The sequence below is a fragment of the Chenopodium quinoa genome, unplaced genomic scaffold, assembly GCF_001683475.1.
Source record: "Chenopodium quinoa cultivar QQ74 unplaced genomic scaffold, ASM168347v1, whole genome shotgun sequence".
NCBI lineage: Eukaryota > Viridiplantae > Streptophyta > Magnoliopsida > Caryophyllales > Amaranthaceae > Chenopodium > Chenopodium quinoa.
The window spans coordinates 1,279,237-1,298,330 of NW_018745403.1; the positions used below are offsets into that span (position 1 = coordinate 1,279,237).

Consider the following 19,094-nt stretch of genomic DNA (forward strand, 5'->3'; position numbering starts at 1 on the left):
AGAACGCAACTAGAGTTTTGAAAATTAATTTTAGATCCTAGTCCTTAATATGAAACAAAGTTTATGTTAACAATTAATTTATTGCAAAAAAACTTAATATTATACAAAAAAACTTAAGCTTGTTCACGAGTTTTCAAGTCGAGCCAATTATAGCTCGGGCTTGTCTCACTAAGATTTAAAGCCGAACCCGAGTTTGAGTCGAGCATATATCGCGCTATGACCGAGTTAGAGTCTCGAGCAAGTTTGGCTCGTTAACACCCTTAAGTACCACCTCTCAAGATATTAACCAATATGTTAGCTTATCATCCACTTTATTATCTTTAGTTACATTCTCTAATAATAATTGCATAAACACCATAAATTACTGAATACATAGTAGTTGCACTATTTGTCTTTCACGGCTTTCCGCTTGCCCTAATTTAATTATAAATATCTTTAATTATTTAATAGTAAAAAAAATTAATATTTTGTAAAATAATTTAGGTGTGTTCAACAAGATCATGCTCGACTACTTCCTCTGTTTTGTTTTTTAAAATTGCAACTCTTCTCTTTTCACGCTTGCCGATGCATGATTTCAATCGTTAATATCTTTAATTACCAATATGTAAAAATTATATACATTTGATATTAAAAAAGTATAAATCGAGATAAATCTAACAAGATCCCACATGACTATATTTTTGCTTAGGTATAAATCATCAAAGCTAGCCAAAGTGAAACACATGAATAGGGTAAAAGACAAAATATTGCAATTATTAAAATAACGGAGGAAGTACTCCGTGTTTAAATAAATGAAATGTTTCCCTTGTGAACGTATGTCAACGCAATATTTTGACCGATAATATCTTTAATTATCAATAAGTAAAAATTATAATAATTGAATATTAATAAGGAAAATTTGTCAAAAAAATCTTTTAAAAGCATCATTTTGCGAAAAAAAAATCTTTTAAAAGCTTTTTAGTTAAAAAAAAAACCCACCACATTGATTTTTTTTGCAAGGAGAAACCTATTTACCTAATTACTCTCTAATTTCCTCCCATTTCTATTAACTAGAAGAAACCCCGTGCGATGCACGATTTTTCATACATATATCTCAAGAAAAGATATTTTCCTATATACTCTAAGTTGGTTTTTTATATTTTTTTTATTTTTTATAATTATTTGATTTATTTTACAATTTAATAGTTTCAGACAAAAAAAAAACAAATAATAATTTAATTAAAATGATAGTGCCAATTACAAAAGTATAATTCTTTAATGTAATTTATAATGCGACTTAATTTATTATTGTTTTGTATTTTATTCACTGTTGTTAGTTATATGATAATAATATGATATTTTTCAAACAAAAAAAAAATTGTAAATATGATATTTCATTGATTACATATTAGGATAAAATCTTTAATGTGAAAAGATAATAATTTTTTATTTTTAAAATAATTTAAATCCTAAATCATTATTCGTTGTTGTTTACACTTGAAATTAAACTCTCAAATCTATATATCATTTTGTATATTTCTTGTGATCTCTACCAAACTATCTGTCTTTTCAAATTTTTAGACATAAAATGTATAAAGAAGGTAAAGTTTTTTATTACGTTATAAGTTTTAAATTTTTTTTATGAAAAAAACATCTTATTAATCGGGTATTTAGATAAAACCATTAATTTCATAAGATAAATTTTTATTTTTTTTAATAATTTAAATCCTAATATCCCACGGTTTTTTATACATAATCTCATAAGAATAATTTTTGTAATTAGATCATACTCATAATATTTTTGATTACTTTGCTATTGTTTGTTAATGATAAATTTTTTTATTAATTTTATGTAATTTATTCCCCTAATAAATATTTTGATAAGAACATTAAAAATAATAGTTATTAGATGTAATATTTCGATGTAAGAAAATTTGTATTAAAGATTTTTTTTGATAGGATCACCAACTTTGTTCACACCTATATCTCTTCCATCTAATAAAAGTGGATAAATTGAACATGTTAGCAAAAATAAAATTTATATAAAATTAATCTTTTGTCTTATAAAATAAATTAAAATATTTACCAGAAAGTGAATAATTGTTGTGAAATTAATCTAAAAATTGTAATTATACAAAATTAAATTTATGCATTGGAATTTTTTTCATCGTCCCCAATCGCCCAAACAATAGTATTTTGGAAAATTGAATCATTATTTTGTTGTCGCTGACAATGTGTGCGATATTGCTTCTTATTTGTAACGACTGAAAAGTATCTAATAGAGTAAACTTTTCCTTCAATCAATTTTGAACAAAATTGTAGAACAAAGTTGACTTTAATTGAGCCATGAACGTAATCACCCTGTAATTAAAAATAAAAAATTAAGTTAATTTTATGACTTAATTAAGCTACCTAAATCACAAAAAACTTGTTTTAATCATAAAATTAATTGATAAAAACTAAAAGGTTCATTAAAAGGTTTAATAACTGTAAACGATTTATAAAGATATAATACCTCCTCATCCAATAGGATCATTAGGCGAGAAACTCGTACTATGATATTCCAAAGATTTTTGTTCGACTATAATTCTCTGATTAAATTAGATCTGCATGTAAAAACAAAATTCAGTAAACAAAACATAAACATATAATCATTAAGTAACCCAATTAAACACAATTTAAACAATAATCACAAATATACATTTAAACATGGGTTTTAAAAATTAGGCTAAGAATTACCCCCAGCCATTGATGACCTAATAACACTGACACAAAATTAATGACACAAAATTTGTTTGGTTTGGTTTCGTATTGATACGAAATTTTGTTGGTGTCATATGATGCGTCAATTTATAATGGTAAAGATCACAAATTTTAATTTAATTTTAATTAAGGAATAATTTTTATTTCTTATCATAAACACTATCAAAATATATCTTAATAGTAGGTATATAAATCCTATATCTAAAGATTATTATTTTAAAAGATAATTTTTAGTTTTTTAAATAAATTAATATTTGTTATTTTTACTTACTTGGCAAAATTCTTAAATCTCATTCGTCACTTTTGTTTAGGTGGAAAACGAACTTTTTAATTCCAAAATAAAATAGAAATCTAATTTTTAATTGGTCGAAAATATACCTTTGCTTATGTGGCGCACCGAATAATAAAATAGAAATCTAATTTTTAATTGGTCGAAAATATACCTTTGCTTATGTGGCGCACCGAATGCTCTCGAAAAATGCCTACTTTATTTATATATATTAGATTAGATTACCTTCTAACACACCTAATTATTTAATAAATAAATTTAATCTATAAAATAAAATCACCAACCCCCAAACCACCAGCCAACCACCACCACCTCTTCCCCCTCCCCTAGAAGCAGCCCTTTCCCCCGTTGGACCCGTCGCCCAGATCCCCCACCCCTGACGACCTACCTCCACCGTCGGCCGACCCTTCCTTTCCCCTTATCCTTGCCAGCGACTGCACCCACCTTCCTAAACCCTAGCCTAGAGATGTTCTCCAATTCTGGCGATAATGAATACGGCGGTGCTTTGGTGGCGATTTTTGTTGAGATTGTCTTGAGAAAGGGTGGGAGTTGAGGTAGGAGAATAGAGAGATTTGATGTTGGTGGAGAAGAAGAGTTTAGAGGTTTGGTAATGGCAGATTTTGAAGTTGAGGAGTTTGATGGAGGGAGAGATGGAGGTGGAAAGGAGGAGAGAGAAAGTGGCGGTCTGGCGAACGAGGGTAAAGCTAGATGGGTCACCTGTCGCTGGTGAATGTGGGTCGCCGTGGGTGGCTGGTAAGGGGTTCCAGGCGGCGGCTCAGTTGGGGGAGCAGGCTGCCGCCTACCAGGTGAGTGGGAAAGGGAATAGGGTGGTTGGATGGTGGTGAGGTGGTGGTTTTTGTTTTTTGTTTTGAATTTATAAATTAATTTAATTATTAAATGATTAAGTAAGAGTTAGAAGCTAATTAAAGAAAATTAGAGGTTAATTAAGTGTATTAAGGACACTAAGTTTACTTTAACAAAAAAAATTCGCAATCGGGTTTTGTTTTACCAAAATGTTAAAAATCGGGGTTTTTTTTAACTAAAAACCTTTTAAAAGGGTTTTTTTTTTTTTTTTTTTTTTCTTCTCAAATTGGTGCTTTTAAAAAATTGTTTTGACAAATTTTCCTATTAATAAACTATTTATTGGGACAATTCCAACAAGTACCTACAAGACTACATTTATTCTCAGGTATAAACAACATCAGTCAAAGTAGATTAGATGAATAGTATAAAAAAAATCAAAACGTTTCATTCATTTAAATTGAGTGAATAGCTAGTGAATTTTTAAATTTTGACTTTTAAAAGAAAAAATACAGCAATATATTTTTTTTAAAGAATATATGGCAATTTTATTTAAAAAAGACGGTCTTATTTAAAAATTGAAATTAACTAAATCCCACTTAAACATTATAAAAAAAAAAATTAATACACTGGAGCCACGCAAACTAAATTTCAACCGTCTCCAACTTCCCGTTTTCCCAAGATAGTACCCACGTGTCACAACGACTGGTTGAATATTTGACTCGGCGGAGCCACCAGTACTCGAAATTCCCAAAATACCCCCGCCTTTTTCTCTCTCCTCTCTTTCAATTTCATTTGCATTTGCATTTCATTTCAACCCCCTCTTTCTTTCGTATAAATTCATTTTCCCTTATCTTTTCCCAAATTTTGCTCTTTTAGAGAGAGAAAGTAGAGAAAGTAGAGAGAGAAACTGAGATTCATACGAGAGGTTAGAAATTATTCAAAAGTAATTTCCAGATTTTTTGATTTTTTTTTCTTCCTTCTTCAATGGAGTTCAATCAATGGCGTGATTCCTTTCTCTTTGTGTTATGATCTTCATAATTTTCGATCTATTTCCCAATTTTTTCTTTGGAATTTGAAACCCTAACCCTAATTTTTCACCGAATTCAATGCAAATGTTGATTTGAATTCTTCAAAAAGGGGAGAAAACTACAGATTTTGATCGGATTTTTGAATCTGTCGAAATTTTTGAATCGGAAAAATGCCGTCGCACGCGGATCTAGATCGGCAGATCGAGCAGCTGATGGAATGTAAGCCGTTGTCGGAAGGAGAAGTGAAGACGCTTTGCGATCAAGCGAGGGCGATTTTGGTGGAGGAATGGAATGTTCAACCGGTCAAGTGCCCGGTCACCGTTTGCGGTGACATCCATGGCCAGTTTTACGATCTTATCGAGCTCTTTCGTATCGGCGGAAACGCTCCTGATACTAATTATCTCTTCATGGGAGATTATGTAGGTCAGTTTTCAAACTATTTCTTTCTTTATTATCATAATTATGATATGATTATTATTCATCTTAGTTTTGTTAGTTTTTTTGGCTGGTTTTAATGATAATAATTATTGATTAGGTTGCTTGTTGATTTGTTTGAGAGAAATATACTAGTCAAATGTTTTGGAATGATTTATTTATGTCTTTGATTGGTTGAATTTTTGTAATATTTATTAATTTATGGTTTAATTGAATATTGTAATGGAGTTGTTTTGCTGCATAAGCTGGAGGTTGAAGAGGAAATTCTGTTTGAGGTTGGGGATTTGGGGGAGGGGTGGGGGGGGGGGGGGGCAACTAAATGAAGAATATGGCAGTCTGTAGTTGTAAGATTTTTAGGTCGAAAATGAAATGGTGAAGATAGCTAATACCTTTGTTCTTTTGGGAGGGGTGATAGAGGTGAGAGGAAATTTGTATATGTGGATGGATAATTGATGTAATTATGTCTTGATTGCGTTAAAGGGAATTTAGAGGAATCCTTAGTTGGCAGCTTGGGTGTCGTTTGTCAAATTCATAAGCGAGGGACAGAAAACTAGCAGTCCTTTTTCTTGGCAATTTTACCTAAGCTGCACCTTAAACTCTAACAACTCAATCTTGTTTGTTTTTAGAGGTACATAGTTACGTGTTATACTGTGGTAGTCGGCTGAGTAGAAGTTAATAACTTGTGATGTGGTTTTCTTGTTATGAAGAATAATATCGGACTTTCAGCCTCCAAGCCTGTATATAACTACATGAAGTGTCAGTATCCAGGGGATGAAAGTTCATATGTTAGTAGCCTGTGGAGCCATGAAGTCCAGATAAATGGTTTCAGTTCAAGACTCTTAGAAATTAAGTTTTGAAACTGGATCATGATAGATAGATATATAATTATGATTGAGGCTGGAAACGTGAAGGAACCTCTTCATCTTTGTTGTGTAGGAATAATTTTTTGTAGATCCCAGCTTTCCAAGGTTGATGAAAATAGACCTTTATAAATTCTATATTAGATACATTTTGCAAGCTTTTTCTTGGTATGCTTGGCATTCACTGCGCTTTGTTATAGTTGATGTTCAGTTGACTGTAGTGTTTTACAGTTCTTTCATGAGTATAATTCGTTAAGATGTCTCAATCTTATGCATTTTGTAGTCTTTAGCTATGGTTAGAGCAGGGATTATTTGTTGTTTGGTCATGACTAGTTTGACTTAACCTTTTTTTTTTTTTTTAATTATCATTTGAAGTATCTATCTTGTGGTAGTCTCATGATTTATGATAAGAGTTTATTTTATGTACATCATTATTTCCAACTCCCGTTGAAATGTTATCATGTATGGTGGTGGTAGTTGCTTGAATTTGATACTTTCTATTGAACTTGTGGTATTTGCTATTAATCATATTCTTATGGTTGATTGAAGAGGACAGGGGTTTTTGTTCTTTGCAGAACTTTTATGTCGCTGCTTCCTTTATCTGGAATATAAAGTGTCTTAATAGTATGATGCCAGAAATTAGTTGATTGTCTGATCTAATATAGGAACTGGGTTGAGTATGCTGTTTTTTCTATGTAACTATGAAGGCTATTTTTGTCTTTCAAGGGTTGTTCATGAAGGATTTTCTTCATGGCTAGTTTTTATATTTATAACGTGTTTCCAAATCACTCCGTGACATCTGTTATAAACCTTGACATCATTGCATCAGCTAGTCGCCTAGTAGCCATGAAGATTTTTGTTGCTGTCCAAAACTTCACTTGTTGAACTTATGTATTGTAGTCCTTATAAATGTTTTAGCCCATTCATCTTTTCATTAAAGAAACAAGATTAACTGGTGGAAAATTTATCTTCATTACAAAGTTTATGACACTTGAAATACTTTGGAGTAATGAATTTGTTAATTCATGTTCTGATGTTCTCATGGTTGTGATACTTAAATTAATGACCATGGTATGTTGCTTCGACAAATGTTGCGACCATTGTGACGGGCAGCAGCATTGCTGATTGTTTTGATGCTCATGACAATTTTTTTCATCGTTTGGGTCTGTTTCTCGAATAAAGTAGTTTAATTGAAGGAATGGGAAGGGATAGGGGAAACCTTTTTTTTCTGTAAGGTTATTAATTTATTCATTTGCTTTCATTTGTGCACACAATTGATTTTTGTTATCTTATTTTACAGATCGTGGATACTATTCAGTAGAGACTGTCACTCTCCTTGTGGCTCTGAAGGTTCGTTACAGAGACAGAATTACAATTCTTAGAGGAAATCATGAAAGCCGGCAAATAACTCAAGTGTAAGGCTCTGTTGCTTCTTGTTTACAGACGAGCATCAATCTTTATGCTTGGCTATGCCGAAAAGTTAAAGTATTACGTCATTAGGAACTTTTTGTATCTGATTGTGATTCAGTAGCTCTTTTACAGTTCAGAAAATGTTCTATTCTCCTATAGGCCACACTTATTGAGTTGGATGTGGTGGTTTTCCTTGTTCAGGTGGATGTATAGTGTCTTCATTTTACCAGCAAGGCTGTACTATATGTATTTGCAGAAGAGATGTGTGTGACATGTAAACTTGCTGATGTATGGAAGTATATGTTATACTTGCATGAACAATAAGATTGCCTTTCATCTTCCTACTTTTTCCTTTTTTTTGTTTAATGCCCTATCTATGTTTTCACCTTTGAATAGTTCCTGTGTCGTTTTAGATTTCCAATTATTATTACGGTGGACCATATGACTGGAGGGATAAGTATATGAAGAATATGCAATAAGTCTTAGCTTTGTTTCAAGGTCGATATCTGGTGATGACCCCCTTTAGCTTTTTTGGTTCCTTTCAGTATTTTATCAGTCTATAGAAGTCCTTGGATGCTTGTCCTTAGTGACCTAGCAATTTTTTTTTTTCAGATGGAATTGGTGGTTTAAAGCTGTTAATATGCTATTTAGATTCTGATCCTTGTAATTGTTGATACTCTTTCCCTTTGTCCATGAAAAGACAGGTTCAGATTCTTTATCTTTCTTTTTGTTAGCTAAAACATGAAATTTGATTCATGTAGACCGATAAATTATGTTAAAATTTAATTTTTCAAGGACATTCCGGCTTTATTTTGCTCTTTTGGAACTTTTTAATTTACTGATTATTTTATCCTGGCTGCCATTTATTTATCTTAATGTGATAATCTGATTTCTTTGTAATTGACCTTTCAGGTATGGTTTTTATGATGAATGTTTAAGGAAATATGGAAATGCAAATGTCTGGAAGCACTTTACTGATCTTTTTGATTATCTACCTCTGACAGCTCTTATTGAGAGTCAGGTTAGAGTTTATATTTGTTATTTTTAGTGCTTTGGATTATGATTAATGAGTTTGTTAAGTTTAATGTATTATGCCGCATTGTAGGTTTTCTGTTTGCATGGAGGCCTTTCACCCTCTTTGGACACATTGGACAACATCCGAGCCTTGGATCGTATACAAGAGGTATGGTGGTGATAGTTGTTTTAGCTATTTGAGTTGGCAGGTTCTGCACAGGGTTGTTGTCTTTTGGATTTCTTGCTGTGCCTGCATTTTTCTTCTAGTGGAAGTTCTTGAAATGCTTAGTACTTTTTCTTTCTGGTCGAAAAACGAAGCATGTGTATATAGATCTTTGGATGCAAATATTGGATATTGATTTATTGGGCTGATTATAGACTTATTTTGCTTGTGTTGATTTTGTTTCCTCTCTTGGTTGTGTAGGTCCCTCATGAAGGACCTATGTGTGATCTGTTGTGGTCTGACCCTGATGATCGGTGTGGTTGGGGGATATCTCCTCGTGGAGCTGGCTATACTTTCGGGCAGGATATTGCCGCTCATTTCAACCATACCAATGGACTTACTCTTATCTCCAGAGCCCATCAGCTTGTGATGGAAGGTTTTAATTGGTGCCAGGTCTGTTAAAACCCAAATTCTGAAACATGGATAAATTTTATTTTCCTCACAGAACTTCAGTTATCTTGTGATTTTACTTTCTAAATGAGCTGGAATTTTACAGGATAAAAATGTAGTGACAGTTTTTAGTGCTCCAAATTACTGTTACCGATGTGGAAATATGGCAGCTATACTTGAGATTGGGGAGAATATGGAACAGAACTTCCTTCAATTCGACCCTGCACCTCGACAAATTGAGCCCGACACCACTCGCAAGACCCCTGACTATTTTTTGTGATTTCAATAGCTCAACTGGCTGTTTGTAAAACTCTTTATCCTCGTGTTGCTGTAGATTTATTTAAAAGAGGATTTTGGTTGTTTGAGGATCAGTGTCAGCATCATTCTTTGCTTTGGAGTGGTCTTTTGCTACTGCTGTCATTGCTCAAGATATCCACAGTATTGATGAAGATTCCAGTAGTTTATTTGTATATTTTTCAGCGGGAAAGCAAGTAGCAGCAGTGACGATGGCAATATATTATTGTAATTTTACAAATTCAAGTTAAAAACAGGGTTTTCAATGTGGTCACTTGGTCCCATTTTTTGCCAACTTCTCGAGGGCGGATGGAATGTGCGGTGGATGATAATAAGCAGTAGGGCTTGGGTTCCAGTGGCGTAGCTGTTCAAATCTCCCAGATTTTGAACTTGAAGATCGTGCTGCTCATGTTAGTCTGCAGCAGTTTTATTTTTGAATGTTTTGATTATTCAAGTATACCTCAGAACTTGTTCAATTTCATTATGAAGCATATTTTTAAGTATCTGCTGTTGTGAATTCATGTTCATTTTGTATTGGACTTCGTAAAGTTTAGTTTAGCTTGATTAGGTTTGAATTTATGTAATTTTGTTGTTCGAACATGAGCATTCTAAGGATGATACGGGGATATTGCAGAAGCAAACAATATAGGAATCAAAATTTTTGAGCCACAGTTCAGCATCCTCTAATTCAATGTGTATTTTTTTTTTTTTTTTTACCAAAATTCATTGTGTCCTGACTCTGCTACATTGTACTCCGTACCATTGTATGGAATAGTTTAGGACTCCATGATTTTACTATAATACTAGTTCGTGGTTGAGTTGCTAAAGCTTCTTTAGGTAATTAGGTATCCTGCATTTGACCCAAATGTTTATGCTCTATTAGGACTGTTACCAACTTTCACATCTTTCCCTTGTAGTTTCTTTGTTTCTTTAGTGTAATTTGGAAACTTTGCACTGTCTTAACCGTTACTATTATTAAACCTTTGCACATAGTTTTTATGTGATAATGTTAAAAATTATAAGTTGGGAGTAGTAGTTGGGTGGATTAGTTATCACTCCCTGATTCAATCAAACCCTTACCCATACAATGTTTAAGAGATTTATTAAGTTAAATTATGCATTAATTTAGGAGGTTTATCAAACGCTTACATTAGTTACATATCATATGACCTCAATAAATTTTTAGGATAGGTTATCATGAATGGATTGGTTATGAAAAAGAGAACTTATAAAAAAAATATAAAAAATAAAATAAAATAAATAAATAAATAAAATAAATAATAATAATAATAATAATAATAATAATAATAATAATAATAATAATAATAATAATAATAATAATAATAATAATAAATTACCGATGTGTGTTGTGCTACCGGATGGGTATTTCATTGTTCTCTGTCTCGACGTCGTGCTCTGCTTGTTCTTGGGTTTTTACTGAGGATATTTTCGGTGATCACGCGGTGTTGTGTGTTGTTATTGTGGGTATAAAACATCGGCATAATGTTGTCCGGGATACCCTTGTTGATATCTGCTACAGATCTGGGATTTCGGCAAGAAAGGAGGTTGACATAGGGTTGTTTGGAGGGAATGACGGGGCCCTCAGACCTGCTGATGTGTTACTTTATTCCTAAGATCGTGGTCGCGATGTGTGTGTGGACTTAACAGGGTCTTCTCCTTTGACTCAAACGGGACTATCTGACTTTGTTCCTGGACGGATTGTGACTGATACGGCTCATCGGAAGCGGGTGAAAAATGCAGCTAGTTGCTAGCTGATTGGATATGGTTTCATTCCCTTCTCCTTTTCTTCGCTTGGGGAATTAGAGAAGGAGGCTGTTGCGTTGCTGAAACGGGTTCAGAAGTTCTCGACGATGCAAGACATTGGGGCTCGTGCTACAGTTCATATCTTCACTAGGGTAGGCTTTGCTATAGTTAGAGGAGTAGAGGCCCAGATTGTATCTCGGCTTCCCACTAATTTATTGTAGGTTGTATGACTTTGTCTGTTTTTGAGATAATAATAATAATAATAATAATAATAATAATAATAATAATAATAATAATAATAGTTATAATTAATTTATCATTTATTTTTGTCATCCACTAGCTTTCCTCTAAAAGTATCTCACTGGTCCTCCTTGACCTTAGATCAAGAAATCAAAATCTGAACACTGGATCAAGCTAAGTTATTCTTTTAACTTAAAACAAATCATGTCTATACCAGAAACAAATTATAACTACGTCCATAATATAGTGGTACATAATATAGAGGTACATCTTAGCTATACGATTCATATAGATTGTGATTTGTGGCATAGGGCATAAAGTTTCACAGCGTTTCTGAAGCCTCTGCAAGCATATACCGTCAAGGTCGAGTGATTGACTACAACAAACCAATTCATAGGCTCATAGCACAATATATCTGGAGTAATCGTAAGTTGCTGCTTGAATGTGGTAGAGAAACCCCCTTCAGTTTCCATCAAGATTTTCTCTAATTTTACAAAATGATGTTATCGACTGCTTATGCATCCCAACCTCCTTGAATAAAACATATTGCTGGGAAATACACCCTCATCGTGTCTTGCTTAATTATGCAATGACTTCACCTTGGCAAGCAATCCCATATGATACTTACGCAAAGTTGGACAAGAGTCAAGCTCAAGAGCTACAGCTAATTATACATGCCACAGCCACAAACAGAAGAACAAAATCAGCCAAGAAAATATTACTACATAAAACTTACAAAGAGCCTTATAATGAACTGATAAAGGTGAGGGTTTGAAACTTTGTAGATTTGTGGGTCAAGAGCTTTCATGACAGCCTATCACAACATTTACAAGAAAAGGTAAAAGTAAAAATAAAAATAAAAAAAATGGCTTTCATTTCACTAACACAGCCGTGACCATGCCAAAAGAATTTTTTAAAACCTAGAGTTACTCTGAACCCTTGCATTTCCAATACCAGCCATCGCTACAGTTTTTTTCTGCCTGATGAATACAAATGATCCACTGACGAGCAAGAGACCCAATATAAGAACCTATTAAATAGTTTAACAAAAAATATTAGGACATCAATGGTTCAAAGTATACAGAAACAAAACAAAACCTGCATGAAAACCCTTCAGAACATATGCACAGCTACAATAATAGAGAAAAAAATTCATATGCACAGCTACTTCCAAATTTAGGATGCCAGCAAAATCTACACAAGGTTGAGGGAGAAAAAAGGTTTAGAAAATCAAGCATGCTCAACATTAAAGTACATTAACACAAAACCAGATTTGCTCCATAAAGGATAATAAAAATAAGGAGATTAGCTATACACATATCAATTAATTGTATTTATTCAACCCTCAAATATTCTCCAATTGTCTTGCTTGGACAATCCACCATTAGAAGTATCATGCAGGACTCCTATTGCTTATGCAAATAAAATCTAAGAGAAATTGCTTGAAATATACTAAGGGATCCTTCTTGCATATCAAAGGTGCCAGGGGTCTAGAAGAAGAAAGCCACAAGATGCAGGTGCTGGTTTTATTTCTGTGGATACAAAGCACAAATGCGAGCACATACAGACTAAATAAACCTGAACTAAGTCTGATCTCATCAGGTGGAATTGGTTCATGGATGCTGTCATATATAGCTTTGTTGAAGCAAAGACCTTCAAGTAAATCAGAACAAAAAGTTTGTGGCATGCTGCATGAATCAAATGGCATCCCTTCTGTCATTTTTATCGAGTACAAAGTGAAAAGTATTGTTTCACATTTTCTCACTGGTGCACTAAGAGGTCTCCCAAAAAGAGGGCATCCCTTCTGTTCTTCCTATTAACTGTATCAAGTACAAAGGGAAAAGTACTGTATCACATTTTCTCACTGATGCATTAAGACGTCTCCCACAAATAGGGCACTGGTTCCTCTCTCAAGCCCCAAATCACTTTACATTTCTGCAAGATCATTTAGAGGATCCAATACTATGGACAAAAATGATCTGCAAGTGCAACAGCCAGCATTTCGTATCTTCCTCTTGAATTCAGAGGGGGCACAATTCTTGATTGCACAATTCAGAGCCAGCATCTTGTCTTTGCAACACAACTAAGCACAATTCTCTCAACATGAAGGACACGCAGATGGCAGGTTTTTAGCATCTTTCTGCAATAATTGAGCACACCTAGTTGCATGAGATCACGTTACTTATTACTTGAGCGCTACTAGTTGACAAGGTATTTACCTAAACTCAGTGACAAAATAAAAGTACTAATCTTGTTAATGTAGATGGGATGGAAAAACATGTTCATGGATAATGGCTATTAATATCAGTCATACAACCAACAAGTTCTAGAGCTAAAGAACACACTGTCATCCAAACAAAGCTTATACCAAGTTATGAACCTTTGTCTATAAATATGTGAAAGCAAAAACACTAATACAAGAAGAATAAGTAATGCTTTGGAAGACAAGAACTGAGAGCTTATCTTCATTTTTAAAGTTGTAAAAAAAAAAAAAAAACTGAATAATAGGCAGAATTACGCACCTCAAAACCAAGAACCGAGAGCTTCTCTTCATTTACACCCTGTATACAACTTCTGTAGGTCACATACTCTAGGGGTTCACCCTTCTGACTAGAAGACTTGTCTGTTGCTAGTGTCCTGTGCTTAGTTGCAACATTGTCTGCATTAACAGATCCTTCTTGAGTAGATTGGCCATTTTGAGGGACATTACCAATTGTTTCCTTTTTCACATCTCCAACTTTGATACACTTAAAAGGAATACGATATCCAGTTTCACTACAGCGATATTTGTCATCTTTCTGTGAGAAGAACAGATATCACTTGATCAGCTGCTAGCCTGACAGCAAGCATGTTGACACCAGAAGAGCAAAGTAGCTAAGATTATTGAACTTTCTTTCACCTACTAGTGTCTAAAATCACAAATCATCAACAATTGTAGAATCATACAGTATGAATGTATGATGCTTATACCAGCATCCGCGATATTCAAATGCTCAAGTACTTGCCTCGGTCTAGTTCAAAAGCAGTTCATCATAATATATGCTACTACGATTCAAAAGATAACCACAATCCAAAATCTTTATTATAATACATAAGGAGCCACAAAGAACTCTTCCAAGAATCAACTCTTCTCTGCGCTTAATGCATAGTGATAATATTAACCTCCTAGCCTCGGGTACATGTATAAGCATTTCGACCATCGATCATGGCTCCTTACTACGCAGCAAAATAGAAACAGGTATTTGTATTGTTAAAGGAAACGATACCATACCATATCAGAGCTCAAACTTCCCAATTAAATACTTCGTAGCATTGAAGAAGCCAGAAACCACTCTAGCAAAGCATATTGATCAAAATTTACCACTTTAATTACATGATTGAGTATTTCGGGTTTTCGACCAGTGCCCCCTTACTAATCAGGCGACGCAGCAAGATAGAGTCAAGCATTTCAATAATTTAAGGAAGCTATCTCACAACTTTTTAATTCCAAAAACGCTCAAAGTTTCCAAAAACATAACATTAACAATTAATTTTCAAATACAGAAGCAAGATCAAATACTTAAATTCAGACATAATTCAATTTCCCATTTCCCATAAAAATGGATCTAATCAAAAGGCGGGTCAATTCAATTCAATCAAATTACACAAAATTAATAGAAATACAAACAAATTTTAAAAAAAACAACATGAAATTGATGAAATAAGAAAGGGAAAGAACCTTCTCAGAATACTGACAGGAAACGCAAGGACCAGAAGGGGAGCATTCAAAAGTAGTATTCGAACCATCTGGTTTCTCTTTAAACCCTAAAAGTTTCCGACGCCCAAATCCTTCTTCTTCTTCGTTTGTTCTGCTTCACAAATCAGAATTGATAACAACCCATTAATCTACAGACTGAGAGAAAGAGAGAGTGAAGATGGTGGTTGGTCATCGGAACTTACAGTTGGTGGGAGAGAGAGAGTTGCAGAAGCGACGAAATGAGAATCAAAGCGACAAGAAAAGATCGAGGAGATAGAATGCGTATTGCAGATAGACAGTTTATCAAGGAAGCCATGGCTCACGAGTCACGACGGTGATGAAGGATTTGTATAAATATTTTCTGCGCTGCCATGGCAGATCATGACCAGATGTATTCCCTTTCAACTTGTTGTTTATCAACGGGCAAATACGTAACTTCAACTGCTTTCTGAAGGATACATATGTAATTTACAAGATGCTTGAGTTAACTGTGTTCAACTCTAGTTATTTGGGTTAACTCAGCAAGTAATCAACTCCGCTACTTTAACATTTAGCGCCTGTAGTCAATTGTCCGGTTGTGGAAGGAAGTTTATTGCAGTGAGATGGTTGTTCTTCTGTTGTTGAAGGTTTCGACTGGCGTGGTATCAGAAGCTGGAAATTTGGGTAATTATGTGTTAATATGTTATTTAGGGTTTTTTTTTGAAGTGAATGATTTCCCATGTGTTTTTAGTATTATAGTGGATGTAAATATTTTTATTATTTTTTTTTGAAAAATGGTAAGGAGGATCATGACCATACCTCAATCTTTACAATTTTTTTAATCTAATATTTGCTGGTCAGACACTTAGGAGTAGAGGAGAAAGTTAGGGAATCTCTACTCCAAATACCCTCACTTAATAGGATTCAAACCAAACCCCAAACCTCTAGGATTTGAGGTAAGAACTTTACCAAGTGAGTCAATACTTTGTTGGTTGTATTGGATGTGAAATGGTTAAACCTTTTTGCCTATTAATTAGATAGTTCGACATTGTTGGTGACTAGTTAACGTATTTTGTTTGATTTATGCTCTGAAGTTAGGGTTTTTGAATTAGGTAAATGGTTATTTTGGTTAGTGTTTTCAATTCTAAATTGTTCATAACTGTTAATTTCAACAAGTATGTTAAGATTAGTGATGATACATTTATGCAATGTTTGTTGTTAGCTATGAGAGGTTATGGTTTTGTTGATGTGAAATTGGGCTAATTGAAGCAATTTGCCAAAATTGCCGAAACAAAGCCAACAACACTAACAAAACTTGGAAAAGCGTTCAATTACGCAAAAACGACTTGCAAATCTGGTGGTTGAAGGTTGGAATTCATAGTGTTTCGGGGTTTTTTGATGTCCTGCGGGAAAGTTACAATTCCAAGATCGACCTCTGGACGCCTGTACCTGCAAAACAACAGAGACTCCTATGGGTGGAAGTTCCGCCTCCGACGATCAAGTTAGAACGTGTTTGTGGAGTAAAGTGCGGAAAGTAAAGGGTCTCTCTTGGATTCCAAGAGAGTATCTGCAATGTGTAATTGCTCAGTTCGAGGTGTCAGGTATCTGACTTTCTTTGATTGTGAGTTAATGTGTATGCGAATTAATTTTTTCTGAATGATGCTCCTCAGAAGGAACATCTCCCCTTTTATAGGGTGTTGGAAAACATGCCCAGTACTAGGTTTCAGTAAACCTAGGACTGACTGGGCTTTGCCTAAGAATTTAGGCCGTTAGAGGCCAGTTTTCGGGTTGGCTATTTGTCTGCCACGTGTCATGGCCGGATTGGTCCACCCTGGATCTCTCACGAGGTGACACGTGGCAGACTCTGGTTGGTCCACGTAGCGGACACGTGGCAGGGCTTGAGTGGTCCACGTGGCGGGGAAAAATCCCCTAATCATTTGCCTCTCACAGGGGTGACGTGGCATGCCACGTGGCGCCTGTGACAGGTGTCCCGTTATGATTGGCTAACGGTTTTTACCGTTTTTTTTTAACCCTTGAAATTCCCCCCTCCTATAAATAGGGGATGTCCAAATCATTTGGACATTCTAGAAACTTTTTCAGACAGAACTTTGGACTTTTGCTCTGACATTTTGGACGACTGCCGCTTGCTTTCAGACCGTCTGTTCTCAGACCGCCTGCTTCTTCAGCCGCTCGATTTTTTAATAGTTCAGACATCTCTACTCAAAGGTAACCGCCTGTTCTCTTTTGCAACTTTCTCTTTGTTTTTCTTTTTTCAAAAATGGTAACCCAAAAGCACACGACACGACCTAGGTTAGTGATCAGCCGGTCACCGGGGACAGCTGAATCTAGAACTAAGAGTGTCGACTGCCCCATGCTGGACCACCCTTTGCGAACTGCCCCAAGTCCAACTGTCTATGTGTCTGTGTAGGACACCATGGCCAGAACAAATAGAACGACCAAGATAACAAATTCAGACGGCTCCTCATTTTATGCGCCTATTAGCGAGATCTCGGACGTGCCACCAGGAGTCCCAAGCACTCCAAGTGATTCTATTTTGGCAGAATCAGGGGAAGAGGTTTAGAATGACCCTCCTATCATTGATCTATCCGGGCAGGCGGCTGCTTTGCCTGAGAGCTCGAGCGATGACTCTGAGCCCAGCACCTCCAATTGGCACTCCGATGACTTCGAGGAGAAGCACTCTCGTCTACATACAGCGAGAGAAAGTCATGAAGTGGAAAAAGGAGATAAATGGGCAGAGCCTACTGCCACCCAAAGAGACATGTATGCCCCTTACTATTGCCACGTTCCCAAAGGCAAGCGCAGGGCCATGTGTGAAAAGATTGGGAGTTTTAGGGCTGACCATGTAATGGGTCATGGTTATATTCTTACAGTGCCGGATGCCGAGGATACGGTAGTCTGGCCAAAGAAGTCCAGCTACAGGGACGAGTGTTTTGGCTGCTATGAGGCGGCTATTAAAGCTGGTTTAAGATTTCCTCTACATCCGGCTGTATAGAGGATTTTGGATGGGTACCAGCTGGGTCTCTGGCAAATGGCCCCAAACTCTTGGTTCAACATCTTAGGCTATGTTGCCGGCTGTGAGATGCATGAGGTAGAGCCAAACTTTGAAGCATTTGCTCACATGAACAACCTTAGTCGGACCCCAAAAACAAGCGGGACCGATTAGTTCCAACTAACTAGCCACAAGGGCTACATGATGACCATGGGGAAGGAGAACAAGTGGAAGGATTGGAGGAACACCTTCTCCATAGTCTCCCACTCTGACAAGGTCAAGAACAAAAAGTTCAATAGGTGGAACAGGGATCCACCTTACTTGACAAGCGAATCTGATCTACCGCCTGTTCCTTGAAGAGGAAAAGAAGAGATCCTAGACTGAGGGCTCTTCAAATTTGATATTCAAGCGAACCCCGAGACTGGGGTGAGGGAGTTCATCCCTCAAAATTACATCCCAAAGTATAACTGGTTATACGATGGGACATATCTGGCCACCTGCGGCCTTAGCGAGGAGATGCCGAGAGGTGGTGGACCGCATGTTAAGAGTATCTTGAAAGACTTGGCTGATTCAGCGTCTAACCATTTGATTCATCTTTGCAGATAAAGCTATGGACAAAATCTCGACCTCCAAGAAAGTAGTCGCCTAAATCCGCGCGGCCATTCTGGGCAAGTGGTCCACTGAGGAGTCGCCTACCAAACAGGCGCACAGGGTGAGTTACTTTAACTTAGCACAATTTCTTTTTTGTCGCCTGTTTATGACTCAATGATTTGTGTTGCAGAGCAACGTAGCCAAACCTTCCTCCTCTTCTCAGCCGGACCCCAGGAAATAGACAGCTGGGGATGTGTCGACTCTTGGCAACGCCAGGAGACAGGC

General features: G+C 35.6%; 2 protein-coding genes across 4 annotated transcripts; one reads left to right on the forward strand and one right to left on the reverse strand.

Annotated features, from left to right (window-relative positions):
• Positions 1–4,686: 4,686 nt before the first annotated feature.
• LOC110713063 (serine/threonine-protein phosphatase PP2A-2 catalytic subunit) lies at positions 4,687–10,176 on the forward strand. Its single transcript, XM_021891525.1, has 6 exons — positions 4,687–5,286; positions 7,459–7,573; positions 8,481–8,589; positions 8,674–8,751; positions 9,007–9,198; positions 9,302–10,176. Exons 1-6 carry the CDS (start codon positions 5,034–5,036, stop codon positions 9,473–9,475), a joined length of 921 nt encoding a protein of 306 aa, XP_021747217.1. The 5' UTR covers positions 4,687–5,033; the 3' UTR covers positions 9,476–10,176.
• A 1,486-nt stretch (positions 10,177–11,662) lies between these two features.
• Positions 11,663–16,222, reverse strand: LOC110713029. 3 transcript variants are annotated; one of them, XM_021891497.1, is made up of 4 exons: positions 15,433–16,221; positions 15,212–15,344; positions 14,016–14,291; positions 11,663–12,523 (listed from the first exon to the last, which is right to left on the reverse strand). In XM_021891497.1, exons 1-4 carry the CDS (start codon positions 15,543–15,545, stop codon positions 12,407–12,409), a joined length of 639 nt encoding a protein of 212 aa, XP_021747189.1. In that variant the 5' UTR covers positions 15,546–16,221; the 3' UTR covers positions 11,663–12,406. The 3 variants fall into 3 exon arrangements, with proteins under 3 accessions (XP_021747189.1, XP_021747190.1, XP_021747191.1); XM_021891498.1 differs by having other exon boundaries at positions 15,212–15,341; positions 15,433–16,218; XM_021891499.1 differs by lacking the exon at positions 11,663–12,523 and adding an exon at positions 12,531–13,633 and having other exon boundaries at positions 15,433–16,222.
• Between the last annotated feature and the right edge of the window lie 2,872 nt (positions 16,223–19,094).